This window comes from Gossypium raimondii, chromosome 5 (assembly GCF_025698545.1).
Source record: "Gossypium raimondii isolate GPD5lz chromosome 5, ASM2569854v1, whole genome shotgun sequence".
In the NCBI taxonomy this organism is placed as follows: Eukaryota; Viridiplantae; Streptophyta; class Magnoliopsida; order Malvales; family Malvaceae; genus Gossypium; species Gossypium raimondii.
Window position 1 is genome coordinate 14,353,013 of NC_068569.1, and position 27,320 is coordinate 14,380,332.

Genomic DNA, 27,320 nt, shown 5'->3' on the forward strand with positions numbered 1-27,320 from the left:
TTCTCTACCTTTGACTATATTTGACTTTACTTTTTATTTATCGGATTGGAATAAATCAATTTTTGGAAACATCTTTGCTCAGAAAATACGTCTCTTAGTAAGAATCTCAAGAGTGGAAAGGGCCTTGGCGGATGATCCTAATGATTTCTTGATTAATCTTCAAAAACTGTTAGTTAGTGATCTTAATAAGCTCCTGCACGAAGAAGAACTTGTTTGGACATTCAAATCCAAAGTTAATTGGATTATCAATGGGGAGCATAATACCAGATTTTTCCTCTTTACGCTTCGTAGAAATTTCAATCGTATTGCTGGTTTTTTTTATGGAAATGGTAGATGGGTTACTAAGCATTGAGATATTGAAAATCTGGTTCAGGATCACTTCATCCAACTTTTTACCACCTCTGAGAAAGTATCCAGTTCTACCTTTTTAGGTTTTACTCTTGATTGGCCTAGACTTTCTACTTCGGAAGCTCAAATCCACCTTGTAAAGGTTTCCCTGTTGATATTACCAAGGCAATCTAGTCTTTCAAGCCCCAGTCTAGATGGTCTTCATTTATTTTTCTTCCAACAATGTTTGCTTGATGTCAAATAGAAAGTAATTAGGACAATGTCTAAGATATTCTCTAAGACTTCTATTTCACCTTCACTGAATGGAACTCTGATTTCCCTAATTTCTAAGTCCAGATAAGCTACTTCAATTTCTCAATTTCATCCAATTAGCCTGAGTAATATGATTTACAAGATCATCACCAAAGTATTGGTTATGAAGCTTCGACCTATTCTACGCAGGATAGTCTTCCATTTTCAAGGTAGTTTTGTGCTTGGAAGGCAACCTTTGGGTAACGTCATTATTGTCCAAGAGATCATGCACTCACTCAATAAGATGAAAAGAAGAAGGGAGTCATGGTTATTAAACTTGATTTGGAGAAAGCGTATAACAAGTTGGAATGGAGCTTCATTAAGAAAGTCTTACACTTCATTGGGTTTCCGAATTCTTAGATAAATCTTATTATGAGTCTTGTTACTACTACCTCCTCCACAATTTTGTTAAATAGTTTTAAGGTTAAATCCTTCAATTCTTCTTGTAGAATTAGATAAGGAGATCCTCTCTCTCCCTACTTGTTTATCTTATGCATGACATTTCTTAATCTTCAAATCCTTCGTGCAGTTGATCAGAAGGAATAGCAACCAATCAAAGAGTCGATGAGTGTCTCGAGTTTCTCCCGTCTTTTATTCACTAATGGTGTCATCCTTTTTAGGAAAACTGATTTGAAAATGATGGAGTCTATAAGGTGAACCTTGGATCTATTTATGATGGAATTTGGTTAGTGTATTAACTTTAAAAAAATTAGAATAGGTTTCTCTCCCAACTGTCTACCAATATAAAGGCTTAAGTAGTTAATTTCTTAGGAATCGAAGAATCTTTGGACGTTAAGAAATATCTAGGATTTATGATCTTTCCTGGTCGGTCATTTTGAGGAGATTTTAACTTCATTATGGAAGATTTAGAACAAATTGAAAACTTAGAAGGTGAACCTCTTTTCCTCGACTGGTAGATTGGTCCTCTTGCAATCTACTATGGCCCCTATTCCTAAGTACTTTATCAGATTAGGTTACTCCCTGCGAGTATTCTCGATTTTTGAGATAAACTTAATAGAGATTTTTTATGGGGTAGTTAAAAAGGGTCAAGAAAACTTTATCCAATTAATTGGGAGGATATATCTTATCCTAAAGCCCTAAGTGGTTTGAGCATTCTAGTTGTCAAATTTAGAAATCAAGCTCTTATTGTGAAATTGGGATGGAGACTTGTCCATTAGAAGGATAGTATTTGGGCTAAGTTGCTCATGACCAAATATGTTCAGGATCCTAGGAATTCTTTATCGGTGTAAAATGTTTCACTGACTTGGAAATCTCTCCTAAGTATTAGCTCACTCTTGGCTTTTGGATTCAAATGGGTGATAAAGGACAGTCATTCTGTGAACTTCTGAATGGATAACTAGTCGAGCATAGGACCTTTGAGAGAATTGCTTCAAGAACCATTTTTAAGGAATGAGGAACTCATGATTTTTAAACAAGTGTGGGACAAGTGGGAAGATCTGTAACACCCCTAACCTGTATTCGTTGCCGAAACAGGGTTACAGAGCATTACCAAAATTTACAGGTCGAATAACAAACATTTCATATCATCGAGCATTCATATCAGAAACCAATCCAAAATCAATCATATTGTCCCATAAGTGAGCCCCCGAGGCCTAAAATACACAATAGAAACAAGTTGGGACTGAACCGGGTATTCAAAGAATTTTTTAAAAAACATCAAAATTTTTCAAAGGTGCAGTGGACACGCGCCCGTGTGGCTAGGCAGTGTGGCTCACACGGTCAAGAGACACACCCGTGTCTCAGGCCGTGTGGCTCACACGGTCAAGAGACATGCCCATGTCTCAGGTCGTGTGAGTATTCGAAATAGGGCACATGGTCGTGCCCCAGCTCGTGTCCAAACTTGGGAGCTTTTTGACTTGGGTCACATGGCCAAACCACACGTCCGTGTGCTAGGTCGTATGAGCATACTGACTTGCATTAATGAGGTGCAGGGGTCACACGGCCAAGCCACACGCCCGTGTGCTAGGCCGTGTGAATAATTTGAGTATACTGACTTGTGCAATTTATAAGATGCAAGGGAAACACAGCCGTGTCACATGGCCGTGTGTCACACACAGTTGAGACACACGCTCCTGTCTCTACCCGTGTGGACGAAAATAGCTCATTTTAAGGTCACATTTCTCACCCATTTTGGTATCAACCTAAACACAACATTTTATCACATCAATAAACCACAAAAAAGTAATCAAAACAAGCCAAAATCATGTTTTAAACATATATTATCACATATACCCAAATACCCAAACTTACCTATTTAATCCATCTAACAAATCTACTAAAGTTCACCACAAATTAAGTACATACAAACATATATCACTCATACCAATATCACAAATCTGCCTCATTTCCAAACCTATATATATATATATATATATATATATATATATATTTAAGTTGATTATATAAACAAAATTTAATTCATAACATTTACATAGGCCAAACTTTGATCAAATCTACACAAACCCTATACATGCCATATAAACTATATTGAACATTTCAAAAAGTACCGGAATAAACTGGATACTGTGACTTGAGTGTTGATCCAATTGTCCAACCTTCTGATAATCTACAAAGACATTGAACAACACACATAAGCTTAATGAAGCTTAGTAAGTTCGATGAGTTAAACAGAAATCTTACTGAACCTACTATAATAAATCATATAATAAAAATCATTCATATCAATTTCCTGTCAATCACAACTTTAATCAATGAATACACTTGGTTTCAAGTCGATATCAAAAATAAATAACACGTCTTTCAATTTCAATAAATAAATCACCTTACCAAACCTTTCCCAAGTCGAAGAACGACTTAAGGATAATAGTACATCGTTAACAGAAGCTCATAAGAGCTGGGCCTCCCTGATACGCCAACAGAAGCTCGAAAGCTTAACAGAAGCTCATAAGAGCTTAACAGAAACTCTTAAGAGTTGAACAGAAGCTCGTAAGAGCTGAACAGAAACTCATAAGAGTTGAACAGAAGCTCGTAAGAGCTGAACAGAAACTCATAAAAGTTGAACAGAAGCTCGTAAGAGCTGAACAGAAACTCATATGAGTTAAATAGAAGCTCGTAAGAGCTAAATAGAAAGTAAAACATGAGAGTTCACAACAAATGTTGAACCCCGATTTACTTGGGTAATTTGCCGTTATTTTCCTCCAATGTCGTTATGCGCCACATAATGAATGTACTCAAATCCCACGTTTCATTTAACTCGAATATTCAATTCAAAATTATAACTCCAACAATAATTTATTTCCAACAATAGAATAAATACATAATACCATCCATCAAATCAATATAAATATTAAAGTTTAGCCGTACGAACTTACCTGGATTGAATTGTAATATTTGTAGAAGTTCAGGGACTATTCTGATATTTTTCTTTTTTCACATGTATCTACAGGATCTTGATCTAAAATACAAAATTACTCATTCATTAGAATATATTTCAGTTCTAATTCATTTCACAATTAATACTTTTTAATTTTCAAATTTACACAATTACCCCAAACTTTTTACAACTTTTGCAATTTAATCCATTAACTAGTTAATCTATCAAATTAACTAATTTTTCTCAATTAATAATTTATATAAATATTTTAGGCCATCATACAGCCCTTAATAAACAAAAAATTTACTACCAAACCCTAATATTTTAAACTTTTCACAATTTGATCTTAAAATCAATATTTAATAAAAATCACTTTATAAAATCATCATACAACAAAATTAAAGATCTAAATCCATGTTATTCATCAAAAAATCCAATATTCATGAATGATAACTTCCAAAATTTTCAATAAAATCAAAAACTAAAGTAAGATTTAATTGTACCTATTTGTAACAATCTCAAAAACATAAAAATTATAAGAAACGGGTAAAATTAGACTCACATGAACCAAAAACCAGCTTTATAAGCTCTCTACCATGTCGGTTTACCAAAATTGAAGAAGAAAATGTCTAGAAATCTCTTTTAATCTCAATTTGTATGTTTAATTTCATACAAATTACAATTTTGCCATCCATTTACTTTATTTTATTACTTTACACTAACATGCCGTCTCACTATATAAATTTAGGCATATTTATCCTTTAAGTCCTCCCTTATTTATTAATTAAGTCATTTAATCACTTATTTCTTATAATTAGCAAGTTTTACATATTTTTCAATTTAGTTCTTTTTAATTAATTATCTATCCAAACGTTAAAATTTTCCAACGAAACTTTAATACTACCTTAATAGCACTTCGTAAATATTTATAAAAATATTTACGGTTCAGTTTATAGAAACGAGGTCTCGATACCTCATTTCCTAAACCAATTGACCTAGAGTTTTACCACTCGAACTTAAAAATTCATTATAAAACATAAATTGTCAATTCAAAAATCTTTTTAAACCACATTTGACTTGTAAATACTAAATAGTAAAATTTATGAGCTTACTCATCGAATTTAGTGGCCTCAAACTACTATTTTCGACACCACTGAAAATTGGGCTGTTACAAGATTAAGGGCCTCCATGTCTTTCTTTGAATTTACCCCGAATTTGATTGATACGTTCCTGAGTGATCTAATTCCAAATTTTTCCAATGTCCCTGATTCCTTATGTTGGAGGTGCACTAGCAATAGAAACTTTTCTTTGGCTAATGCTTGTGATCTTGCTTTTATGATCTTGTTGCTAGTATTGATACCAAAGTTCCCGATCCTAATGCCTCTCTTTGGAAGCTAATATGGAAAGCCAAACTCCCCCCCCAAGATTAATTTTTTATCTTTAGAAATGTGGGTATCACACACTTCCAACGATGACCTTTTTTAGGAGTAGACATCTTCCATTGGAGGACCCTTGCCTGTTGTGCTCTACATCCCTTGAAGAGATCTCCCACGTTCTTTGAGATTGTGCTAATTCTCAAAATCTCTGGGAATCCTTGTCTAATTCCATTCATTATAAACCTAGACCTCAATCCTCTTGGATAGACTAGCTTACTTCTAACTTGTCTTCTAGGGACTTCTTCTTCCAGCCTCTCTTAGTATGCAGTGTTTGCATTTGCTCTTTCGGAACTCTGGTTGACTTGAAATGTTGTTATTTTTTTAACTGCTCATCCCAAAGAAAATTTTGCTCATTGAGTGTTATCAGTAGTAAGGGAATTTGTTGCTTATTCTTCTGTGACTTGTCGTATTCCTCTCCCCACCTTTACCCTAATCTCTTAGAAACCTCCTGATATCAATGGGTCAACTCTTGGGAATTTGGGAAAGACAGGAGTAAGAGCAACTATTCGAGATTATCAGGGCAATTGGGTGATTGGCTCCTATAGACACATCCCTTGTGCTAGCAATGTCCAAGTTGAACTGTGGGCACCCAAAGACGAGCTTCAACTAGCTAAGTCTCTTAATCTCAACAACCTTGAGATTGAAGTTGATGTCACCAATGTTATTTCCTTCATGTCAAATAATAACTTTACTAATTTAATTTTATCTCCTTTGATTAAAGAGTGCAGGATACTCCAGCAATCTTTGACTACTAGACCTTTGTTGCATGTTTTTTTGGGAAAAGAACAAATGGCATTGATGCACTTACCTAGCTAGGGAGTAGTTTACAATATAACTATCCTTCAAACGAGGCTTTACCGTCTTTTTACTTTTTATAATATTCCTCCTAATTATTTGGAACCTTCACTGCTTACTGATAAGTATGATTGTGTTTTATATGGAGCTCGACTTTTTTAAATTTCTATGAATCTAATTTCCTTTTCCAACCAAAAAGAAAATATAACCAGCATATGTTGTGTTTCATTGCAACTTTTGAGACCTACATGAGAACAAATTTAAGTAAATAGTTGAAAGAAATGACCAACCAAAATAAAATGATACGTCAATTAGAAATTCTAAAAAGAGAAATCGTTTTTGTATCAAAATGCTGCTTTTTATTGCTATTTGCTTTTGAAACCGAAAGCAGATCGTTAAAATGAGAAAAGTAAAAGGAGCCATTTACTTCTACCTCGAAATCTGCAACACCAATGCGCTTGTATCAAAACTATTTTGTCGCTCTCCAAAATAATCTCATGTGTAGTGAAAATTAAAAAGGTAAATCACATTACCAAAATAGACATGCTTCCTTCCTTAATCTAACTCTTAATTTTTATTAAGACTTAATTTTGATTATTAACTCTTTAAAAGAATTTGAATTATTTTTGTTAACTTTTTTAAACATAACATTTTATATAACAAGTTTCGTGTACTTCATTTTTTTATTTGTTTTTATTTTTATTTTTTAAATTATTTTTTAACATGATCTATAAAATAAATTGTGTCATGTTAACTTAAAGTGCATGTGAATTGTCATACAAGTTGTCACATTAATATTATTAAAAAGATTAATGTTTTAGTCAAAGTTTTTAGAATCGACCCGGTGGTTGAACCACCAGTCCAACCAATTTGATTAAAAATCACTGAAAATAAAAAAAAATAAAAACTCTGATTCAACCGATCCATACTAATTCTCAATCTAATTGGTTCAAAGTCATTCTATAGACTAGAACCCTAGTTAATTTTCAATCCAATTGTTGTAACCAGCTAATCGGTCCACTTCACACATCATTGGTTTTAGTTAACATTTCTATTAAAGAAAAAATTGATTAATAGTGAAATTTGATTAAAAAATAAAGATTAAATTGATAAAAATATAAATTAACAGTTAAATTTATTATTATACGATGGTAGATAGATAAAGTGATTGTAATTTCTTAATTTAGAAATACACGAAGCGAATCGCTTCAGCAAAAGAGAAGTGTAAATCAATGACAAAAGGATTTTTATTTTTATTTTTAAGAAATGTTGTTTTTCTCCCTTTATTGTCTTTGCATGAAAAATCTTTTGATTAAGAAAATTCAAAAATGTACATGCATAAATGTAAGAAGAAACAAAAAAATAATAATTTTCTACGATTTATTTTATAAATGTTAAATAATTATAATCTGATTCGAGATTTTACTCGATTTAATAAAAGTTGACAAACGCCTCAAAGGGAGGGGGTTTCTTCTTCCTCTAGGCTTCTGGTTTTCTGCTCCTAAAGAATTGAACCACTCGACCTTATCTCTTTTCACGACTGTTGATTCAGTGCATCAACAATAAGATAAAGGTAGAAATTTAGAAAACAGATACAAGATTCAACATACATTCGTTAAAAATTGTATGATAATATTTAAAATGGATTTAGTGATTTTTACAGCGGTTTTTAATTATTAGTGGTGCAGAATATTTTGTTACAAGACCGGTGTTAAATAATGATTTTGGCTTCTAGTTGAGGGATTAAGCTCAACTGCCTTTATTGTAACCCAAAAAAATGTATTTAGTGATTTTATTTTGAAAACTATATATTATTGATACCATAAATTTAGAAGTTAAAAAATAAAAAGAGTAGTATATACGCGCGGAAATTTGTATATCGCAACAGTAAAAACCAAAGAGTTTTAGTTCGAGTGTGTGTGTGTGTGTGTGTGTTTGTGTCCGTGACCGTGAGTCACCAACAGGACACCCTCGCAAATTCAGCATTATCTCACTCGCATAACATAATAAAGTAGATAGTAGAAACAGAATCCTTCTCCTCCTCAAATATTAACTCATCCTTTTTCTCTTTCCCCCTGTACTCTTTCTCTTTACTTTTGCTGCAAGTTGCAACTGTGTACTCTTTATGTTCTTCTCTTTTTTCTAGTTATTTGTAAAAAAATTAAAAGGAAAAATAAATGAAGATGAAGGTGAAGGTGAGGTATATAGTGTTGAATTTGCTATGGGTTTCCGTGTTTTCTCCCATCTTTATTTACACTTACGTGGTCGGCACTTTCTTCGATCCCTCTTTTTGTATGTCTACTTCTTCTTTTCTCTCTTTAATTAATTATTTATTGATCTTCCTGTTGTTTTACATCGTTCACGTTTCCCTTCTCTTGTTGTAATTTTCTGCAGCGAGACTCGATTTTCTTGACGATGTTGCAGCATTTGTAAGTTCCTTTTTGCAATTCTTTCATCATTTCTCATTATATGAACTACCCAGAATTTTGAATTTTCCTTTCTTTTTTTCTTCAGACGTTGTCCGGGGATACCAGCCATCTCCATGTTGTTCCTCTGGTAGTAATATAATAAGATTAGTTCAGTTTATTTTTCATGGCTGGCTTGGCTTTATATGTTGACATTGGTATTGATTTTGGTCGTAGGAAACTTCCACAGCCCTCAAAAAACCCGTTGGGGTCGTATATTCCGACCACTCTGCTAATTCCTTCCCCAATGGTAAAACATGAAGTGAAAATTTATCTACTTATGTAATTTAAAATTTGGAGAATTGGATGATGATGATGATGGTTTTAAATTCCCAAATTACAGAGATGACGGAGCATAAATCTACAAGAGTGCTTTCTGCTGCGAGTGAAGAACGTCAACCCCTACTAAACAACCCCATTACACGGGCCTATGAATCTCAACTCTTGGTAATTTCTTTCAGTCTCATTACCATATCAATAAGATGTTACTTGCAATCTCGCATTCGATTTCAATTTATGGTTGTTCCTCTTTCTTTAGTCTTACTATCCTACTTCCATGGTTACTTTCCTCTTTATGTGGTAAGGATTTTGAGTCTGCATGTAGGCCTTGTTTGCTACAATGGAAATGCTGACTGTTACTCTTTTCTACGGTCTGTTCTAAACCTTTGCTATATGAGGAGCTTCATTTGTCTGCAATACATATAACCCTGTTCTTCTACTTCTAACCCATCATTTCTCTTTCGATGTCCTAGTTATCCAACGGTTTCCTTCAATTTTGAGTTGCTATATAATCAAAGCATTCCTTTGATAATGTTTGTGTTAACTTTAACCTCTTAGAGATGGCATTCACCAACCCTTTCGAGGTTGTTACCCCTTTATTCTATTTTGCCTATCGATAACTGCTTAACATTTTGGAATAATTGTTCTCTACAGCTAAAACTAGTTTCTTAGTCTTTTACACGTTTCCAGGTTTCACAATGAAAGGAAACTTCTAACATGAATTTATATGTAGTTAACAGTTTTTTTTCTCCTGTTTTCTCTGTCAATAGGCTATAAGACTTGAGGAACAACACACGCTGCCCCCTGGTAAGATTGAGCAAAAAGAGCATTCAGTTAACAAATCTGACCAAATGACTGAAGCAGCAGATGCTCAGGTCCGTCGACTCAAAGACCTGCTCATCCGTGCAAAAGTGTACATCTCCCTTCCAGCCATAAAAAGCAACTCGCGTTTGACAAGGGAGCTTCGATTGCGGATTAAGGAACTTTCACGTGCTATTGGTGATGCAGCCAAGGACACTGATCTGCCAAAAAGGTAACTCATCTTTCTGAAACAAGGATGCTGCTCTTATTTTAATTATTTTTAATTTCTTTTTGTTTGGAGGATTTTAAGTGTAGAATGTGGCTTCCACTTTGATTTTATCCATCAACATGAATCTTATTGTTGCAGTGCCTTTGAGAAGTTGAAAGCAATGGAGCAATCATTAGAAAAAGGTAAGCAGATTCAAGATAACTGTGGTGCTTCGATAAAAAGGCTTCGGGCTATGCTCCACTCAACTGAAGATCAACTCCGAGTGCACAAAAAAAAGACCACGTTCTTGGCACAGTTAACTGCAAAAACCCTTCCCAAAGGTCTTCATTGCCTGCCTTTGCGTCTTACTACTGAGTATTATACCTTGAATTCTTCACAACAGAACTTTCTAGATGAAGACAAATTAGAAGACCCCCGACTGTACCATTACGCACTTTTCTCTGATAATATATTAGCAGCTGCTGTTGTTGTAAACTCAACCATTTCCCATGTTAAGGTAAATGTACTCCCCTATAGAGGCTTAACTCATACTTTCAGTCGCCAATGGAAAGTAAAAACGGTTTCATTTTTAATCTTAAGATTGTCTTAATCATTTTGTTCATAATTTTCATGATTTTGGTTGACTTATTTAACTCATTAAGTTTGCTTAATTCCTCGCAGCACCCTTCGAAGCATGTTTTCCACATTGTTACAGATAGGCTCAATTATGCAGCAATGAGGATGTGGTTTCTGTGTAATTCACCTGGGAAAGTCACTATACAGGTTCAGAACATCGAAGAATTTACATGGTTAAACTCAAGCTACAGTCCAGTCCTTAAGCAGTTAGGTTCTCCTTCAATCCGTGATTATTACTTCAGGGCCCGCCGGTCTAATTCTGTTTCAAATCTGAAGTACCGAAACCCAAAATACTTGTCCATCCTGAACCATCTTCGGTTTTACCTACCAGAGATCTTCCCAAAACTCAATAAAGTATTGTTCTTAGATGATGATGTAGTAGTCCAGAAGGACCTTAGTGATCTTTGGTCCCTCGATTTGAAGGGCAACGTTAATGGTGCTGTTGAGACTTGTGGAGAAAGCTTCCATCGATTTGATCGCTATTTCAACTTCTCACATCCTCTAATCTCAAAGAACTTTGACCCACATGCTTGTGGATGGGCATATGGAATGAACATTTTCGATTTGGTGGAGTGGAGGCGGCAGAACATAACAGAGGTGTATCACAGATGGCAGAAGCTGGTAAGTAATGTGTAAATGCTGGCTAAACAGATAATAGGATAGGCATTAAAGTAACTAAGAAACCAAGTGAGTTCATCTTGTTTGCATTGTTAGTCTTCATTACAGATCAGCTACTACCCTATGCTAGATAATATTATTATTGAAGGAAATTTTGTTTGCAGAATCATGACAGGCAATTGTGGAAGTTGGGGACCCTGCCTCCTGGTCTCATTACATTTTGGAAACGCATTCATCCCCTGAATAGGTCTTGGCATGTGCTTGGGCTTGGCTACAATCCTAATGTCAACCAGAGGGAGATTGAACGAGCTGCTGTTATACACTATAATGGCAACTTGAAACCATGGTTGGAGATAGGCATACCCAAGTACAGAAACTATTGGGCAAAGTACGTAGATTATGATAGTGTGTATTTGCGAGATTGTAATATCAATCCATAGAAAGCCTTCTTTAAATGTCCTTACACGTAATGAACCTAAAAAGAACCTTACATATTGTTTAGCGGTGACCGATGTTAATTTAGATTCATTCTTTCTTGTATACATGGTCAATTTTGGTTTAGGATTTTTCAGTTTCTTGTCACATTTTGTTACAAAATCATGTTGATGTGGCTATAAGTAGCTACGTATGAATATGATCTGTGGCCATCATCTTTCCAAATTCCCTCTTGTAGCTGAGCGTCTTGCTCGTTTGAATTTCTTCTTATTATCCGCTCGCCATCCCACACATCATGCTAAAAGCTTTGTAACGAAACCTGCTTCTTCATCATATACGAGGGAGTGTAATGTGAGGATTAATGAATTTGGTCACCGTGGCAGTGTCGAAGAGGCGAAGAAACTGTTCGACAAAATGCCTCACAGTCTAAAGGATGCCGCTTCTTATGTTTCCATGATCAATGTTTATTTGAAAAATGATGATCTTCCCAAAGCAGAGACGCTGTTTCACTCCTTGCCCTACAGAAATATTTTTGCCGAATCTGCAATGATACAAGGATACGTGATGGCCGTCGTCTACCTGAAGCTCGTCGACTGTTCAATGACATGGTTGACAGAAATGCCTTTTCCTGGACTAGTTTGATTTCTGGGTATTTTGCAATCGGGCAAGTTGAAGAGGGTCGTCTGCTTTTTGAACAAATGCCTGAATCTTTGAAAAATGTGGTGTCTTGGACGACTTTTGTTTTGGTTATGCACGAAATGGTTTGATCAATGAAGGTCGCCACATGTTTGATAGAATTCCTGACAAAAACATTGTTGCTTGGACGGCTATGCTCAAGTCTTACGTTGACAATGACCAGATAGATGATGCGCTCAGGTTCTTCTACCAAATGCCTCAAAAGGAACCTGACAAAAACATTGTTGCTTTTTAATGTCTTGAGGCTAAGGATCTTGCCTCGTGGAATGCCATGATATTAGCATATTCACGCCACGGATATGGTAAACATATATGCTAACATCAGGTGCCAAACCAAATGAGATCACTTTAGTAGAAATCTTATCGGCTTGCAGTCGAGCTGGTCTTATGGAGAAAGAACAAAAGCTATTTGATTCAATTCACGCATTTGGTTTACAACCCAAGGCTAAGCACTATTCCTGCCTTGTAGGCATCCTTGGTCGAGCAGGACAACTGGACAAGGCCATGAGTGTTGTCAAGAAAATGCCTCCATCCAAAAGAGATGGCTCCTTTCTAGGAGCTTTACTTGCTGCACGCAGAGCGCATGGGGGTCATAAAATAGCAAATCACATTAGCAAACAGCTTATTGAGCTAGAGCCCACAGATTCCGGTGTCTACGTTCTCTTGGCCGATGTATATGCAGCGCATGAGAAATGGGATGAGTTTGCCCAAGTACGGAAAATGATGAGGGAGAGGAAACTGAAGAAAGTTGCTAGTTTTAGTCAAGTAGAAGTAAAAGGAAAGAATCATGTATTCTTCGTAGAGGACAGATCCGATCCTCAAGTTGAAGGGATTCATGAAATGCTACGACTTATGCACTACCACCTTCTACGACCGAGGTGGGTTACATTAGATGAAATTGAACACCTAAATGTATCTTTACTCACACAGTTGTTGGATTTGCAAGGAGCTGAAGAAAAATGCAGTCAAAATTCGCTAACTGTAGGCATCTTGTGATGATAGACAGTGTAAAACTAATTGTTCACAAACTACACATACTTCATGAAATGCTACGACTTATGCACTACCACCTTCTACGACTGAGATGGGTTACGTTAGATGAAATTGACCACCTAAATGTACCTTTACTCGCAGTAGTTGGATTTGCAAGAAGCTGAAGAAAAATGGAGTTTTTGATGTCATCTAGGTTTTGGTTCACACAGCACTCAAAATTGGCTGACTGTAGGCATCTTTTGATGGTCGACAGTGTAAAACTAACTGTCCACAAACTACCCATAGTTCATTATATTGCCAAATGATAGTCTCTGTAGATGAGCATTGTATGGTTGGATATGCTTGGAGAAATGTTCTGTTCAATTTAAATACGTGGATACTGCATTTACATTATCAAAGTAAAGCTCGGAAATCCGCATAATTATGCTTTGAGTTTAAAATGACTTGGACCACTTCATACTGAAAATACTAGAAACAAGAAAAAAAAACAGCTTAATGTTTCCTGGGGTCACTCACGTGGAACCCTGCCTCCGGTGACTTACCCGTTTTAGGATGCAAAGGCGTAGCCGCTTACTAAGGGCTTCTAGCTTTTCTAATTTCTCATGTTTCGGCTTTGGGGTTGTTGAATCTCTCTTCTTCTGTTTCTTCTGCTTCTTTTTTTCCTCTTTGGGTGGACCACTTGATTTTTGCTGCGTGCTTTTCAGAGGTGTTGCAAGCACATCAAGAGTCACCTAATGAGACAGACACAGCCCTCTTTTCAGTAAGAAAGATATGACCGGAAATCAGATACAATTATAGCAATGATGCAGATAGAGGAGGCAGCCCATTCGAGTTTGAAATAAATCATAAATCATGCAGCAAACAAAAGCTTAGAATTTAATAGCCTGTTATATGCATTATGAGATGAAGGTAAGCCTTCATCACAACATGGTTAAGATTCCTCTTGCCATGAGCAGAGTTAGAGCAGACAGAGACGTAGAGCAACCTGATTTCCGTTATTAGCAGCCGTACAGTCTGCTGAAGATTCTTCATCACTGCCCCCCAGTGAAGAGCACCTTCCCCAACTTTCCCTGTTTGAGCTTGTATATGAGCAACATTCATCACTTTGACCATTAGGCTTATCCTGCAAATCGGAAAGCAAAAATCAGTAATGAAACAAAGTGTGAATAGCAGAAAAACAAGTTGCTCATAATTTATTTCAGCAGATTCAGAAACCATGTTCAGTAACAGACAATAGTCACATTGGAGGTGAAGTCATGGGTGAGGAATGAAACTATTATTAAATTGAGTATAAATCAGGGCAATTTCTCAGGCTAGCTTGAGAGTGCGTCAAGCAAAAACTCAATAAAAGAACTACCTACTCTTCCCTGTTAAAAGAATAAAATATACGTATGACAGACTTAAGTGCAGATAGAAACAAAGGAAATTCATGGATACCTGTGAATTTGATTGCTCATCACTGTCAGGTCTAATATTTCTAGTAAGCATGGGATCCTGCAATTATAAGAAATAACAACATTTAAAAATATACTTAGTTTTAGATTAACAAGCAAACAAATACCAAAAACAAAGTGAAATGGAATACTACCAATCTAGCAAGTGGTGCAACTTCTGAGACGAGTTCACTAACTGGCTTAGTCATCAAAACTCTAGGTGCAGCAGAAGATGAACTTGGAACATTGGTTGATTCAGTTTCAATGCCAGTGATTATTTCATACAACAGGCTCTAAAAAGAATTACACAAAATTCAAGTTAATCCTTTGGTAGCTACATATCCCCATATTCCAATGTCTACAAAAGCTTTTACAGGACATACTACTATCACAATTACTCGGGTCAGATCATCTTAGCCAAGACCTTTATCCAGGAAATTAATGTCCAGCCTAGGCATAGTAGTCTCCTTGTTGGTATGTTAGTCTATAAGAAATTTGTGAATACATGATTATGGGGATGTGTTAATACACTGAACATTACTAAAAATATATTATTTCTCAGCTGCAACCTAAAAATACCTAAAGACGAAGGAAGGTATGACATAATCATAATGCAGCCGGGCTAAACTCCTAAACTCTTGGGGGTTTACTGCTACTGATCCAAATCTTAATGGAAAAGCTTTACAATAGGCAGAGTTTCAGAAGAAAACAGAAAATATGGAAAAATATGTACATCACATAATGCAAACCGAAGGACACTGATATTTGGCTCTTAAACTACTTTCTCAAAAGCTCCAACATGAAAAGAATTTCACCTCATCCATGCCAGCACCGACTTTCAAATCACCAAGATCATAGTATTTCTCAAGCTTACTTGAACAAGCAGAAGAAATTTGAGGAGGACGAAGCACATTGAAGAAGAAAATGGAGACTGAATCATAATAAAACTGTGGCCTGGAGGAGTTGTGATCACCATCAAATTTTATAACGTTTTTATCTCCCTGCATAGAATATGCATGGTTAAACACTTCCAAGATCAGCCAATACATCCAAGAAAAAGTAAGAATTTTTAAACGGTAAATTACCGCATATGATTTAAATATGAGGTCAGAGTGATGAGGTTGAATAAATTTGTCCTCACTGGCATGTCCAAATAAAGCTGGAATGAATGTTTTAGGTGCTACCTGTGAATAGAAAGTCTAGAATGTTACTCAAAATAATTAGCAGTAGGTAAAGAAACAAACCCCACATAAAATGGCGGGAAAAAAAATCTGCCAATTGATCTGGAAAATAGGTTTTAACATAAAGAAGTATGAAAAAAAGTTAATCAACTCGCTAACTTGTGAACATCAACAAGTTCATTAATATGGACAAACCTTCAGACAGTTTAGATCCATAATGTCAAACTTCGCCTTCTTCTGAATTACACGTCTCATGTACTGCACAGCCATCTTAACCTAATTGAAACAGAAGGCAGTAAATACAATTTATTGCAACAAACCCCATTTTGTCAATTCACATGTCAAGACTATTTAAAAAAAAAATGTCAAGACCAATGGAGTAATTATCATTACTGTACTAGTACCACCAAAACCAGCAGAGATATACACATTCTGATAAAAGCAGCACATTAGCACCACTTACCACACCTCACATCTGGTACTTAGGTGTGGTGGCATTTTCTGACCATACCAACAGACTAATTTTGGACATTTTAGCTGGACCACTCTTTCTACTTCCATTGGGTGGCCATAATGGGTAAAATATGAGATCATGCCCCTCATGTTTAGCCCCATTATTTGCTTTGTTAGAGCATGCATATCATTCCATGGCTATTGGTCAATAACATATGATATCTTCACAAGGTATAATTTGGTCTGCATGCCTGGTTGCTTTGAACCCTCAAACTTAAGCTAACACAGATGCAGAAGATTCATACCGTGAATTTAGGAAGCCGGATTTTATACACATCAACCAGTTCCATCATAAGATCAAATAAGTTTGAGAAGGCACTGTCTAACACCATTCCTGCTATTGAAGGATCTTCTGCTCCATAAAGAAGGCTGCATTAAATAACAAAGAGAGAAACCTAACATACTAGTAAGCATACTTTTCCTAGGAAAAAACAAAATACAAATCATAGAAGCATCATCAAGAGAACAAGCATTCCAAACAAGGGCTTTGAAACACATCCTCTTTGAGAAAGCAAAGAGTGTCTGAAAATGCAATAAATTAAGTGAAAATATGAAGCACCTGGTGACAGCACCCATTGATCGTCCCCAGAGACCTATACGTGATATTTGTCTTTCACTTCTCAAATATGATACCACAATCTTGAGATCGTCTCTCTGTCAAGAGTTTAAAAATCAATAAAGAAACATATAAAAAGACAAAAAGGAATACATAAATGTTCATTAAACTTAGATAACAGAGGCACTCAATTAGATTGAGTACATACCTCATGCCAACCAAGGCTAACATAATCACCATCAGATAAGCCTGACCCCGAGAAATCAAGTGTGAATACCGTAATATTTGATGGAAGAAGAATTACAGCAGCTTCATTGGCATCAGCCCTACATCCACTGTGATATCAACCACAGAAAAAAGAGGGTCAAACTTTATCTCTTTGTATGCTATGTAATCTTCGATAATGATTCAGGCCAACTCTTTTTTGAGGCACAATCCTATTTAAAAGCTATTTAAATCTAAGCTTTCATTTAACCAGAAGATACAGAAAGAATCTCATACCTATTTCCATGGCAGTATATAACACAAGGGAGTGGAGTTTCTTCAGGGAATGGTGAAGGCAAATAATGACTGCAACGCAACTTATGGCCCCTTGCATTTGTAAGCTGTATACATTTGAAATAGATAATCTAACATGTGCCAAGAAGCTAAATATAAAGCCCTGAGGTGACAGACAGAAAAAAGAGATAAAAGGCTAATTAATGTCCATACTTGCCTCCAAATCTTGTCTTTTGAATTGCCTGCCTGCAAGAGTAAACTCCTTTTCCCAAAGATACTGCTCTGGGTTATAATCAGCCCTGCACGTACACATGGCAAAAGCATAGAAGATAGTTACCGAAGGGAAGATCAATGATTGGAGCAGCAGTACAGCACTAACAACTTACAAGTACTCAAAAGGTTGAATAATGAAAAAAGGAGTTGCAAATCAACAAATGAGATGGAGGCAACAGTAATTCACAAAGACAACTCTTTAACATGCATACATCATTCAGTAGAAGTATCGTCATTTTAACACGCCTCTTTAGTACACTAGTTATTGTTTGATAGTAAGACTCAGTTCAACATCTAATACACAACTTAAGAGGTCATGTAGCCCTCGTTTTCCATATTTTGAAAAAAATTGTTGCAATTGTTGAGATGCTATCCTTTTATGCATGATTTATTCCTTCCTTTAACTTAGATGTTCTCAAGATTGTCGTTGCTCGAATAACTAAAATTTTAACTATAGCTTTTCCTCTCATCACTCATTCTAGCACTATTTTCGACTAACATAATCTATTTATTTGGTAAATTTTTAAATTATGCAAATTTTATAAATTTATTATTTAAGAAAAACAGTACCAACTTTCAATTTTTCCAAAAACATTAATATTTTGTTTTAAGTTCTATTTTATAAAATTTTTCATTTTAAAAGATCGAATTAATTTTATTTTATAAACACAAAAACATATATAAAAATAACATAACTGGTAAATACAGCATTTCAAAAAAAGAAAAGAAAATTTGGACTATATTATAAAACAATCTTCAAAATATGGTTGGCTTAGGGTTTTTTTATAAAGTAATACTTCAATTTTACTTATTCAACATTTTTGTCCACCAACTATTGTGAACTTTTACCATGTTATTACACTAACCAACCAAACAAGGCAGAGGAGGAGCGAAACACAAGGGTATGCAATTTGTTTCAACCCTGATACTAGCACAACTTTTTCGTTGCAAAAGAGACGATAAAGAACTAAAATGCAATGGAAAAATTAGGATAACGGCCTGGGTCGTTCCAGCTTTAAGAGATGAGCAAGGAATTGGAGTGTAGTAATGTAACAGAGACATACCTTGGCGGTCGAATAACAAAATTGATGAACTGATCAATCATCTTGCTTTGAGCGAGCTTTTTTGGTTATGATTGTGAATCGACAGAAGCGTGTAACTACTCCAGCGCAATGTACGAGCAGGTCCCCAAATTCACCTGTCGAACATTTTAGGTCGCTCCAATTGAACTGTTTCTATCTCTCTTTATAAATAGAGAGTGTGTGTGTGGGAGAGTATGGAAGAAACTTCCTTCTTTTATTGGAAGGAAGGCATCTTTAAGAAGCCGTACATTAAATTATAAATTTCGCAGTCCCACGGAGAGAGTTGGGCAGAATGTCTCCCTCAAACATCGTCACGAAACGTCCAACCTTTCGTGCCAAAGAAAAAATTAATCGTGGAGCTGAATGTGAGCGGTTAGTAACTAAACAAGTAATAACAATTACTAGGAAAGGAGTTAACTAAAGAATAGAACACAAAACCTAGTTCACAACCTTTTTCCTTCCAGATCTAATGCGGCTGGACTTTTGGGTGAAGTCTTCTCGCAATTAAAGTTGTCAGCTGAGAGACGCGTGTAGTAGATGGATCTTTTACCTGTTTCTTGGGAAGAATCACCGAGAAAAAGGAAGCGAAGTTGAAGGAATCCGATTCCAGATCTCACAAAAACAGAAACGTACTTTTCGAACCAGAAGGTGGAAGAAAAAGTCAAACAAGAGAGAGAATTTTACCAAAAAAATGGAGTATGGAGAGCTCACAGGCTTTGGTGCGGCTGTTGGCGGCTGAGAAGGGAGATAGCAGCCAGCAGGAGGCAAGAGCAAGCAAGCACAGCTAAGAGACAGACAGAGGCGGAGAGAGACGGAGCTTTTTCTTTTGTGCCCATTTTTACTGGGTTTGTTTATTTCATAATATTTTATTATATCCTTAAAAGTACTCATTTAAAGTTTTGATTGAATTGGTTTGACGAGTAATATTATAATACCAATTTAATTTAAAAAATATGATAAATATCTATAAAATAAATTCTGTCATTTATCTGAAACTAATTTTAATTCTTCAAAAAATAACTACAAACAAACTATTGTGAGCATTGGATCAAGTTTATCGAATTGAACTTAAACTTGTTAATTTAAAATTTTACCAAATTGAAAATAAATCTATAATCCTACCAATTTGAGTTCAATGAAAATAAATATGATTTGATTAATTATAAATAACATTAGTCAATATTTTCTTAATTTCAAGTTTGTTGAGTGGATTAAAAACTCCCAGTTTTGGGTATGTTTTTTACTTTTCTAACGTCTCTCTTACATTTGGAGTCTCAAAATAGAAAAGAGAAGAAAAAAACAGTTGCTGTCTCCTTAATAGATAGAAGGGTGGAAATGATTCAATAAAAGTTATTATCTAATCTACACTAAAAATGGATATTTTACTATATTTTAGAACATTTGGCAAAAATGGGAAATCCCACTTAAAATGGTCCTCAAAACCAAATAAATGGCTATTAAATTCTATCCAAGTGGAAAATGAATGCGATTGCCTCACAGTATTTTAATTTTGAAAAACTAAACGCAACCCAACCAAAAAACTTTTGAATTGATTTTGTGATTTCCCCCCCCCCCCCCCAAAAAAACAAAAAGTTAAATTCTTTGATGAATCATTTAATTTTTAAGTCGTTTTTATTTTGATTGCCTAAAATAATTCTTACAATTTCATCATTATCATTAGAGAATGATTAATTTTAATCACCCAAACTTTAAATCCCTAACGACAGTTGACTGATTACGATATTATGCTTAAATTTTAAATTTTGATCATTCAATTTTTAAATCGTTTTATTTTTGATCACCTAAAAATTATTTAAAAAAACTTAAAATATTAAAATAAAAAAATATAAGCTAAAATAATGCATTAAAATTGTCAAAATATACCTGCAAAAATTTAGAATTTTGATGCATTATTTTATTTTTCCAAATTTAAAGTTTAGAACTTTCCGCAGAGAGTCAACAAGTATATTTTGATAAATTTTAATGATTTTTTTCATTTTAAAAGAAATGAAAGGTTAAAAAAGTAAAAAATTTATTTATTTCTCTAGCCAAAATTAATAAAAGAAAGTAATATAAAGTAATTTTAATATATTTGCTTAAGATATGGAAAGTAAAGTAAATGATTTGTTGAAATAAAATTTTTCAATTATAATCTTACTTAAATAACATATAATATTTAAATTAAATTATAAAACTAATGTTCTTCATAAAATAATAATTACAAGTGTTAATAAAAATATAAATTAATTTGATAAATTTTAATTTAATACAAACTTTTAAAAACTAGAATACTAATAATTCAAAATATAGAACCATTTACAATAAAGTAATAAGGTGTTAAAAATGAGAAAAAAATCAATGCATTAGTAGGAGAAAATTTTAAGTAAAAAAAGTCATTAAAATAAATAAAAGATAAAATGACATTTTAAAAATAAAAATTATTGTCTTTCCTTTTCTTTCACTTTCCCCCAAATTGGAGTATTTAAAAGATGAAAGAAAACAAGGGCAAGGAGAATCCTTTCCTTTGAGTTACTTAACTTCCCTTCTCTTTACCCCAATCGAAACATAATGTTAAAGTTTTTTATACCTGGATCAATACTTGAAAAAAATTCTTTTGAGTGACCAACCTAAAAGTTGAGTGACTAAAATGAAAATGTAAATATAATATGGTGTTTAGTTAACTATTGTTAGAGATTTAACACTTGGATGACTAAAATAAAAATTTAGATTTATTTTGGTAACCAAAATAAAAATAACCTAAAATTTAAGTGACTAAAATGAAAATGTAAACACAAGGTGTATTTAGTCAATCGATGAAAGCATTCTCTGATGCATTTCTTATTTAAAGACCAAAATGAAAGCAAGTTAAAAAATTGAGTGACCAAATAGGGAATTTACCCAAAATAAAATAAAAAGCCTCTAGGGAAGGTAATGTGAAGGTAAACCCATATCACACGGCATATAGGACACAGCTGTTTCCACTCTGTAGTTTCTTTCTACCTTCTGAGTGAGCCTTTTTTTTTTTTTTTTATCTTGTGAATAGTTTGCTTTCCAACTACAATTCAATTTGGGAATGCGAAACCAACTTTTTGTATCCTAAAGATAAACCACCCAGTTTTCATGAAGCCTATCAGTTAGGGTCATTCACTCATTCCTGAGGCCTCAGAAACAAACCAAAACCATAAAAACAAAACAATAAATGATCTAATGCGTAGCGTAATTGGACTCACCCAGCTGCTTACCAGGGCTTATTTCTTCCGTGTAGAATTACCTTTGTACAGAGTCAAAACTCTTTCAAGTAATTGTTTCACATAATCAGTTTCATCACATGCTACACTACGACAGTATTGCATCAGGAAATCCGTCTTAACCGAAAATAGAGTTGCAGAATCTCCTTTTGTGTGTGGAATATAATGAAGCTACCAAATGACCCCAACTGTTTCAACATGGCCACCCATCAATTCGACATACTGAAACCTGTGCAAACTGGAACTGCAATGTTTCGATCAAGGTAGATTTCAACAGCTGCTACCTGCAAAGTGCAAACGACAGATCTGTAGGAACTGGAACCTGGTTTATACCATATATAGCAACTCTTTCTCTAGCTATTGCCACTTTGAAAATTTTCTATTTTCCTTGCAGGGAGAACAGAGAGGGGAGGGGGATTAGATTTGTTCAAAAATTTTGGAATGTCTATGCTCTACAGGTTACTACTGGGTGTCACTATGCCTTGAAGCTTCCACCCACCATATCCTGCTACAGCAAATGCCTGAAAAGGTAAGACACTAGGTTCAGTAATGGTTCACCCATTCAAACATTATAAATGATATTAAATCTGATATTAAATGGAGATTAAGCAGCACTGGTCAAGTTTTTGCATCTTCATCTCTGTAACTTTCCAAAACTGACATTATGATTGAACCATCGCTTTCTATATATGGAGATTTTCTAAATAAACAGATACATCAACAGGGGATCAGACAGAATGAACACCATAAATTCACAAGCTTAATTACACTTTTTTAGAAGGGAATCAGTAAATCTAGTTCTAAACACGGTTAATCCCACTTCTCCCATCTGTCTACTAATGATTTATGATACTATGCCCTAATTTTCAAGGCAACACTGTTTATCAAACAAGTATCAGTTTTCAAAAGTTTTGGCACTAGGTTTCGCAGATGTTTATGCTTCAAGTGAATATACTTTGAAAGTCTATTGAATATCCATCCTGTAGCCACTACATGAACCCCCTGAATAGCATGATTTTATGTAGGTCACACACTTCTATTCTTCTGACATGTGTCTGACTAATATCCAGCACAGAATGCATGGCTTTCTGCTCCAAATATAAGGAAAAACAAAGAAAAATAGAATGTAACCACATTAAAATGTATATATCCTACCTTGATGGAGTACAAGCAAAAGAAACCTTATTTCATGCAATTAGTTAACGCAGAAAAAAGTAGAAGAAATGTCCAACTACATTTTTTTCTTTCAAAAAAGAAGTAGAAGAAAGACGGAAAGCTTGCATCAGCCTTGTCTATCACGTATCTTGTTCTCAAACAAAATTTCAATATACCAAACCATTAAATCTGCAAATTCTACAAGAACACAAAATAAAAATTTCCTTGAAACATAAACTGGATTATGCTTTATAAGAGCTTATGAGAATAGTTCACAAGTCCAAGTTAGCAGCACTTCTAAAGAGGTGCAGTTCTTGCAGATAATAAAAGTAAAATAGATAGTAATAACGTATCAAGCGACTGGACTCGGCATACACTGAGCTTATAAAAATAAGGGCAAATGAAATTGAGACAACATAACTGAGAATAGTTTATGAAGAGGGGAACTACAACCTCTTCCCATGATTTTCCAGGAGCTTCAAGCAAAGCAGCATTACAAGTCTTGAGCTCTACGGAAGCACCAGTGAACATGGAGGCCGCCTCTTCCCATCCCCTATTATGCCCCATACACCTGTATAACTAATTTAGTGTGAGTCTGGGATAAACTATGAGTAGACATTTTCTTAGGAAATAAGCACACCATTACACTAATCAGGTTTACATTAAAGAGTGGCAACCTAATGCTTGGACTAGAATGACACGTTGAAACAAAATAAAGACAGCCAAGGACTAATCAAAGCAGCAGGCAAAAGAGAAACTGACATAATGGTGAATAATTCATCCCTTGAATAATGACATATAGTTCGTTGGAGGTGTTCAGCAGTCTGACCATCCATGGCTGCAATGGAATAATAACTAGAAATGAAATGGACCTCCGCTTCCAGGAAACCACGCGCCTCTTCCTGCATGATATTAAGTGTTTCCCTGGTCCGCAGGGCATCACTGGAGCAACATAAATTAAGAGATTGTGAATTCCTTTTTGCTTTCTAATCTTCTGAAAAGCGATAGTGAGGTTTTCAAAATATGATATTTAGAGAAGATAAACTAGCTAACCTGCACAAAATAAGCTGAGGGATCCAACCCATACGTTGGAGCTTTCGAGAAACCGTTACAGCGTCAACTCGTCCGGTTTTACTGAGAGGGCGGTCATGATCTGATGGGGTTGGTGTTCGCCGAATTGTCGCATCCATCGATAAGAAAATTAAGATAGCAAGATGGATTAATAAATAAAATAAAAATAAAAAAACAAGAGGTCAGAATGCTAGTGAAAGGAATTAAAAAAGAAAAGGAACCTCGCAAAGACGGATGTTGCCAAGAACTCTTGGCATGGCGAAGTAGAATGAGGCGGCGAGATGCGGGTTGGGCCTCCGACGCGGCTAGCTCCACCTCCGTCTCCGCCCCAATCATCAAACACCTCCTCCTCCTCCGAAGCAAACAGATAGGAACTGGGGTCAAGCCAATGCTCAATGGCTTGGAGGTCGAGAGGCAAGTGCCCACTCCCACTGTAGCACTAGCATTCATTTCTGATTTCGGTATCCGGAATCTTTGTGCCGCTATTTGCCAAATTGTTTTCCTTTGTATAGATGTGAAGTAAAAATAATTGCTTGGTCTGAGAATGGGGACATGAAATTAAACATATTTTTCCATTGCAATAATTCTTTTTCATATTAATCTAAAAAATGGGCCTTTTTTCTAATTTCATCTTTGAATTTTGATTTTGTTAACTTATACACCATCATTTAATTTTTTAAAAATTTTTAATTTCTTTATATCTTTAATATTTTTGTATCTTTATTCTTGAAAAATGTCTATGTTTAAGAACCAATAAAAAAGTTTCCTATTGTTTGAAATTAATGTGGATCTGAATAAATTAGAAATCAAGTTTACAAAATTACCCAATTTAAAGACTGATTGTTGCTTTAATCCAAAATTAGAAATCAATGTGTAGATGCGTTAGAATTTTAGGTTTTGTTTGGTTGAGATGAATGAAAATTAAAATGATAAAATTAGAAGAATAAAAATTATTATTTTCTTTAAAAATATATATTTAGTCTTTTCATAGGCAATTTTGTATGAGAGATAAAAAATTAAAATAAATTTTTCTTTTCATTCCATCAATTGTTTAATAGAGGTGAAAATAAAATGAAAAATAAAATATTTAAAAATATATAATTTTGAATTAATATCGTACATTTTATCTTATTTTCTCTTTTTTCATCCTTCCAAATTGGAATGATTACTTTTTATAAATTAAATGAAAAACGATCTCATTTTCTATTTTCTATTTTCTCGTTTTCCTTTTCAACCAAACACACTCAAAATTTATTTTCTTTTCACTTTTTTTTCTTCCTCCTATCCTTCACTTTTTTACCCAACCAAACACACCCTTAATGTTCCAAGTGTTTGATGATAAGTATGTGACCATTTTTTAAATTTGTTCAAGCTTCAATTTTATTAGATGTACCTTTTTAGAATTATTTTAAAAAGTTTTTAATATATTCTCATTTTTATCTTTCAGAAATATATATTCCAATTTTGTAATTGGATTATACTTTATAATATTTTAATTCTAATTATACTGATTCAACCGTATATTATATATAGTTATAATTATAACTTCAAAAATTAAATATATAATAAATTTTTTGAACGATCTCATTATAGGCTTTTGATTTTTTTTTTTACATAATACTTAAAATTACTTATAATCTCTATCCACCCATAAATAAGAGGACGTGGGTTCAAAAAATTTGAACCTTGAATATGACATCCTTAAAATGAACAAACTTAAACTTCGAAATAAACTAAAAATCAGACAAAAAGCTCAATATTTTTGTTGGGTTATGTTAGGGATTATTATTTTTGGTCATTTCCTGCCTTCCCCTGTAGCTCTAAATCGATAGGATGAGTTGCTATACATTATTATTAATTTTACCAATATTATCTATAAGTTAGGAATAGGGTGAACCACTCTATCACTTACCATACATGATTATTAATTTCACTACCTACAACACATGATTCTTGAATTTATCGACACTGTTTATACGTTAGGGTACCTTATACATGATTATTAATTTTATCGATAACAATCTTTTTGTTGGGTCTATAAGTTATGGGTTATTAATTTTATCATTTCTCGCTGTAATATTTCTTACCTGAAAAACTCAAGCAATGGATGTTATATTTATCACAGAATATTCTTTACAATCAAATACTTATAATTTGAACTTTTATCAATGTCACGTTAGACTTTTTAGAAATTAGTTAGTCTAACAATAAGATTTCATTTCATTTCAAATTCGTTTCATGTAACACCCCTAACCCATATCCATCGTCAGAATAGGGTTATAGAGCATTATCGAAGTTTACAAATTAATTTACAGACGTTTCATTTCATCAAGCATTCATATTTATAACCAATCAAAATCAAAACAATAATGAGCTAACGTTGGCCGATTTAACTTATACATGCCATTATTACCAGAATCAAATCATCCAAAATTACCGATAAAACCAATGAATAGTGTGATATATCTCTAGCAAGCCTCCAACCCAATCGAGCTTTCGATAATCATTTCAATGCATCTAATAATTATACATATTACCAATAATAAAACACATATTTATATAATATTCATCACCAAATAACATTCACTTTAAATAAAATTATACGAATATAATTCATACGAACTTACCAAGCTAAATTGCGTAAATACCAAAATTCATTGACATTTTGGTAATTTTTATTTTCCTCAATTTCCACTCAATCTTGATCTAAATTAATATTTCATTCAAATTATTAATTTAAATAATAAAACAATTAATTTCATGCAATTTGGTCACTTTTTGATATTTTTACAAAATTACCCTTAAAATTTTACTTTTATTCAATTTAGCCCTAATCCTAAAACATGTAAATTAGCTATTTTAAAATAAACTCATATTAGATGAAAATTTACATATATTTTCCTCCTCCTCCACTCCATTCCACATCCTTGATATATACATAATACCACCATTTA

The 27,320-nt window shown here is 34.1% G+C and overlaps 3 protein-coding genes and 1 pseudogene across 15 annotated transcripts; 2 read left to right on the forward strand and 2 right to left on the reverse strand.

The window, feature by feature from the left end:
• The first annotated feature begins 8,258 nt into the window (after positions 1 to 8,258).
• LOC105768752 (probable galacturonosyltransferase 4) lies at positions 8,259 to 11,772 on the forward strand. The gene is made up of 9 exons (XM_012588897.2): positions 8,259 to 8,517; positions 8,620 to 8,654; positions 8,740 to 8,781; positions 8,868 to 8,940; positions 9,034 to 9,137; positions 9,740 to 10,002; positions 10,138 to 10,495; positions 10,660 to 11,235; positions 11,397 to 11,772. The coding sequence occupies exons 1-9, from the start codon at positions 8,403 to 8,405 to the stop codon at positions 11,670 to 11,672; spliced, it is 1,842 nt and encodes a 613-aa protein (XP_012444351.1). The 5' UTR covers positions 8,259 to 8,402; the 3' UTR covers positions 11,673 to 11,772.
• Positions 11,773 to 11,859: 87 nt separating this feature from the next.
• On the forward strand, positions 11,860 to 13,695 carry LOC105768755 (pentatricopeptide repeat-containing protein At4g02750-like; annotated as a pseudogene).
• Positions 13,696 to 13,698: 3 nt separating this feature from the next.
• LOC105768753 (uncharacterized) lies at positions 13,699 to 19,748 on the reverse strand. 8 transcript variants are annotated; one of them, XM_052631042.1, is made up of 16 exons: positions 19,577 to 19,747; positions 19,343 to 19,442; positions 19,141 to 19,219; positions 18,875 to 18,969; positions 17,755 to 17,836; positions 17,541 to 17,644; positions 17,248 to 17,374; positions 17,043 to 17,137; positions 16,729 to 16,852; positions 16,166 to 16,246; positions 15,875 to 15,973; positions 15,605 to 15,790; positions 14,945 to 15,082; positions 14,794 to 14,850; positions 14,342 to 14,479; positions 13,699 to 14,087 (listed from the first exon to the last, which is right to left on the reverse strand). In XM_052631042.1, exons 4-16 carry the CDS (start codon positions 18,913 to 18,915, stop codon positions 13,869 to 13,871), a joined length of 1,491 nt encoding a protein of 496 aa, XP_052487002.1. In that variant the 5' UTR covers positions 18,916 to 18,969; positions 19,141 to 19,219; positions 19,343 to 19,442; positions 19,577 to 19,747; the 3' UTR covers positions 13,699 to 13,868. The 8 variants fall into 8 exon arrangements, with proteins under 8 accessions (XP_052487002.1, XP_052487003.1, XP_052487001.1 ...); XM_052631043.1 differs by having other exon boundaries at positions 19,141 to 19,251; XM_052631041.1 differs by having other exon boundaries at positions 18,875 to 19,008; positions 19,141 to 19,251.
• A 2,356-nt stretch (positions 19,749 to 22,104) lies between these two features.
• On the reverse strand, positions 22,105 to 24,918 carry LOC105770308 (uncharacterized protein At3g52155, chloroplastic). Of its 6 annotated transcripts, none has more exons than XR_001126188.2 (6): positions 24,588 to 24,918; positions 24,349 to 24,448; positions 24,058 to 24,237; positions 23,717 to 23,866; positions 22,597 to 22,661; positions 22,105 to 22,424 (listed from the first exon to the last, which is right to left on the reverse strand). XR_001126188.2 is itself a non-coding variant. In XM_012591450.2 (6 exons), the coding sequence occupies exons 1-5, from the start codon at positions 24,814 to 24,816 to the stop codon at positions 22,649 to 22,651; spliced, it is 672 nt and encodes a 223-aa protein (XP_012446904.1). In that variant the 5' UTR covers positions 24,817 to 24,918; the 3' UTR covers positions 22,105 to 22,424; positions 22,640 to 22,648. The 6 variants fall into 6 exon arrangements, 5 of the variants coding, with proteins under 5 accessions (XP_012446904.1, XP_012446902.1, XP_012446905.1 ...); XM_012591450.2 differs by having other exon boundaries at positions 22,640 to 22,661; XM_012591448.2 differs by having other exon boundaries at positions 23,749 to 23,866; positions 24,588 to 24,917.
• Positions 24,919 to 27,320: the final 2,402 nt, after the last annotated feature.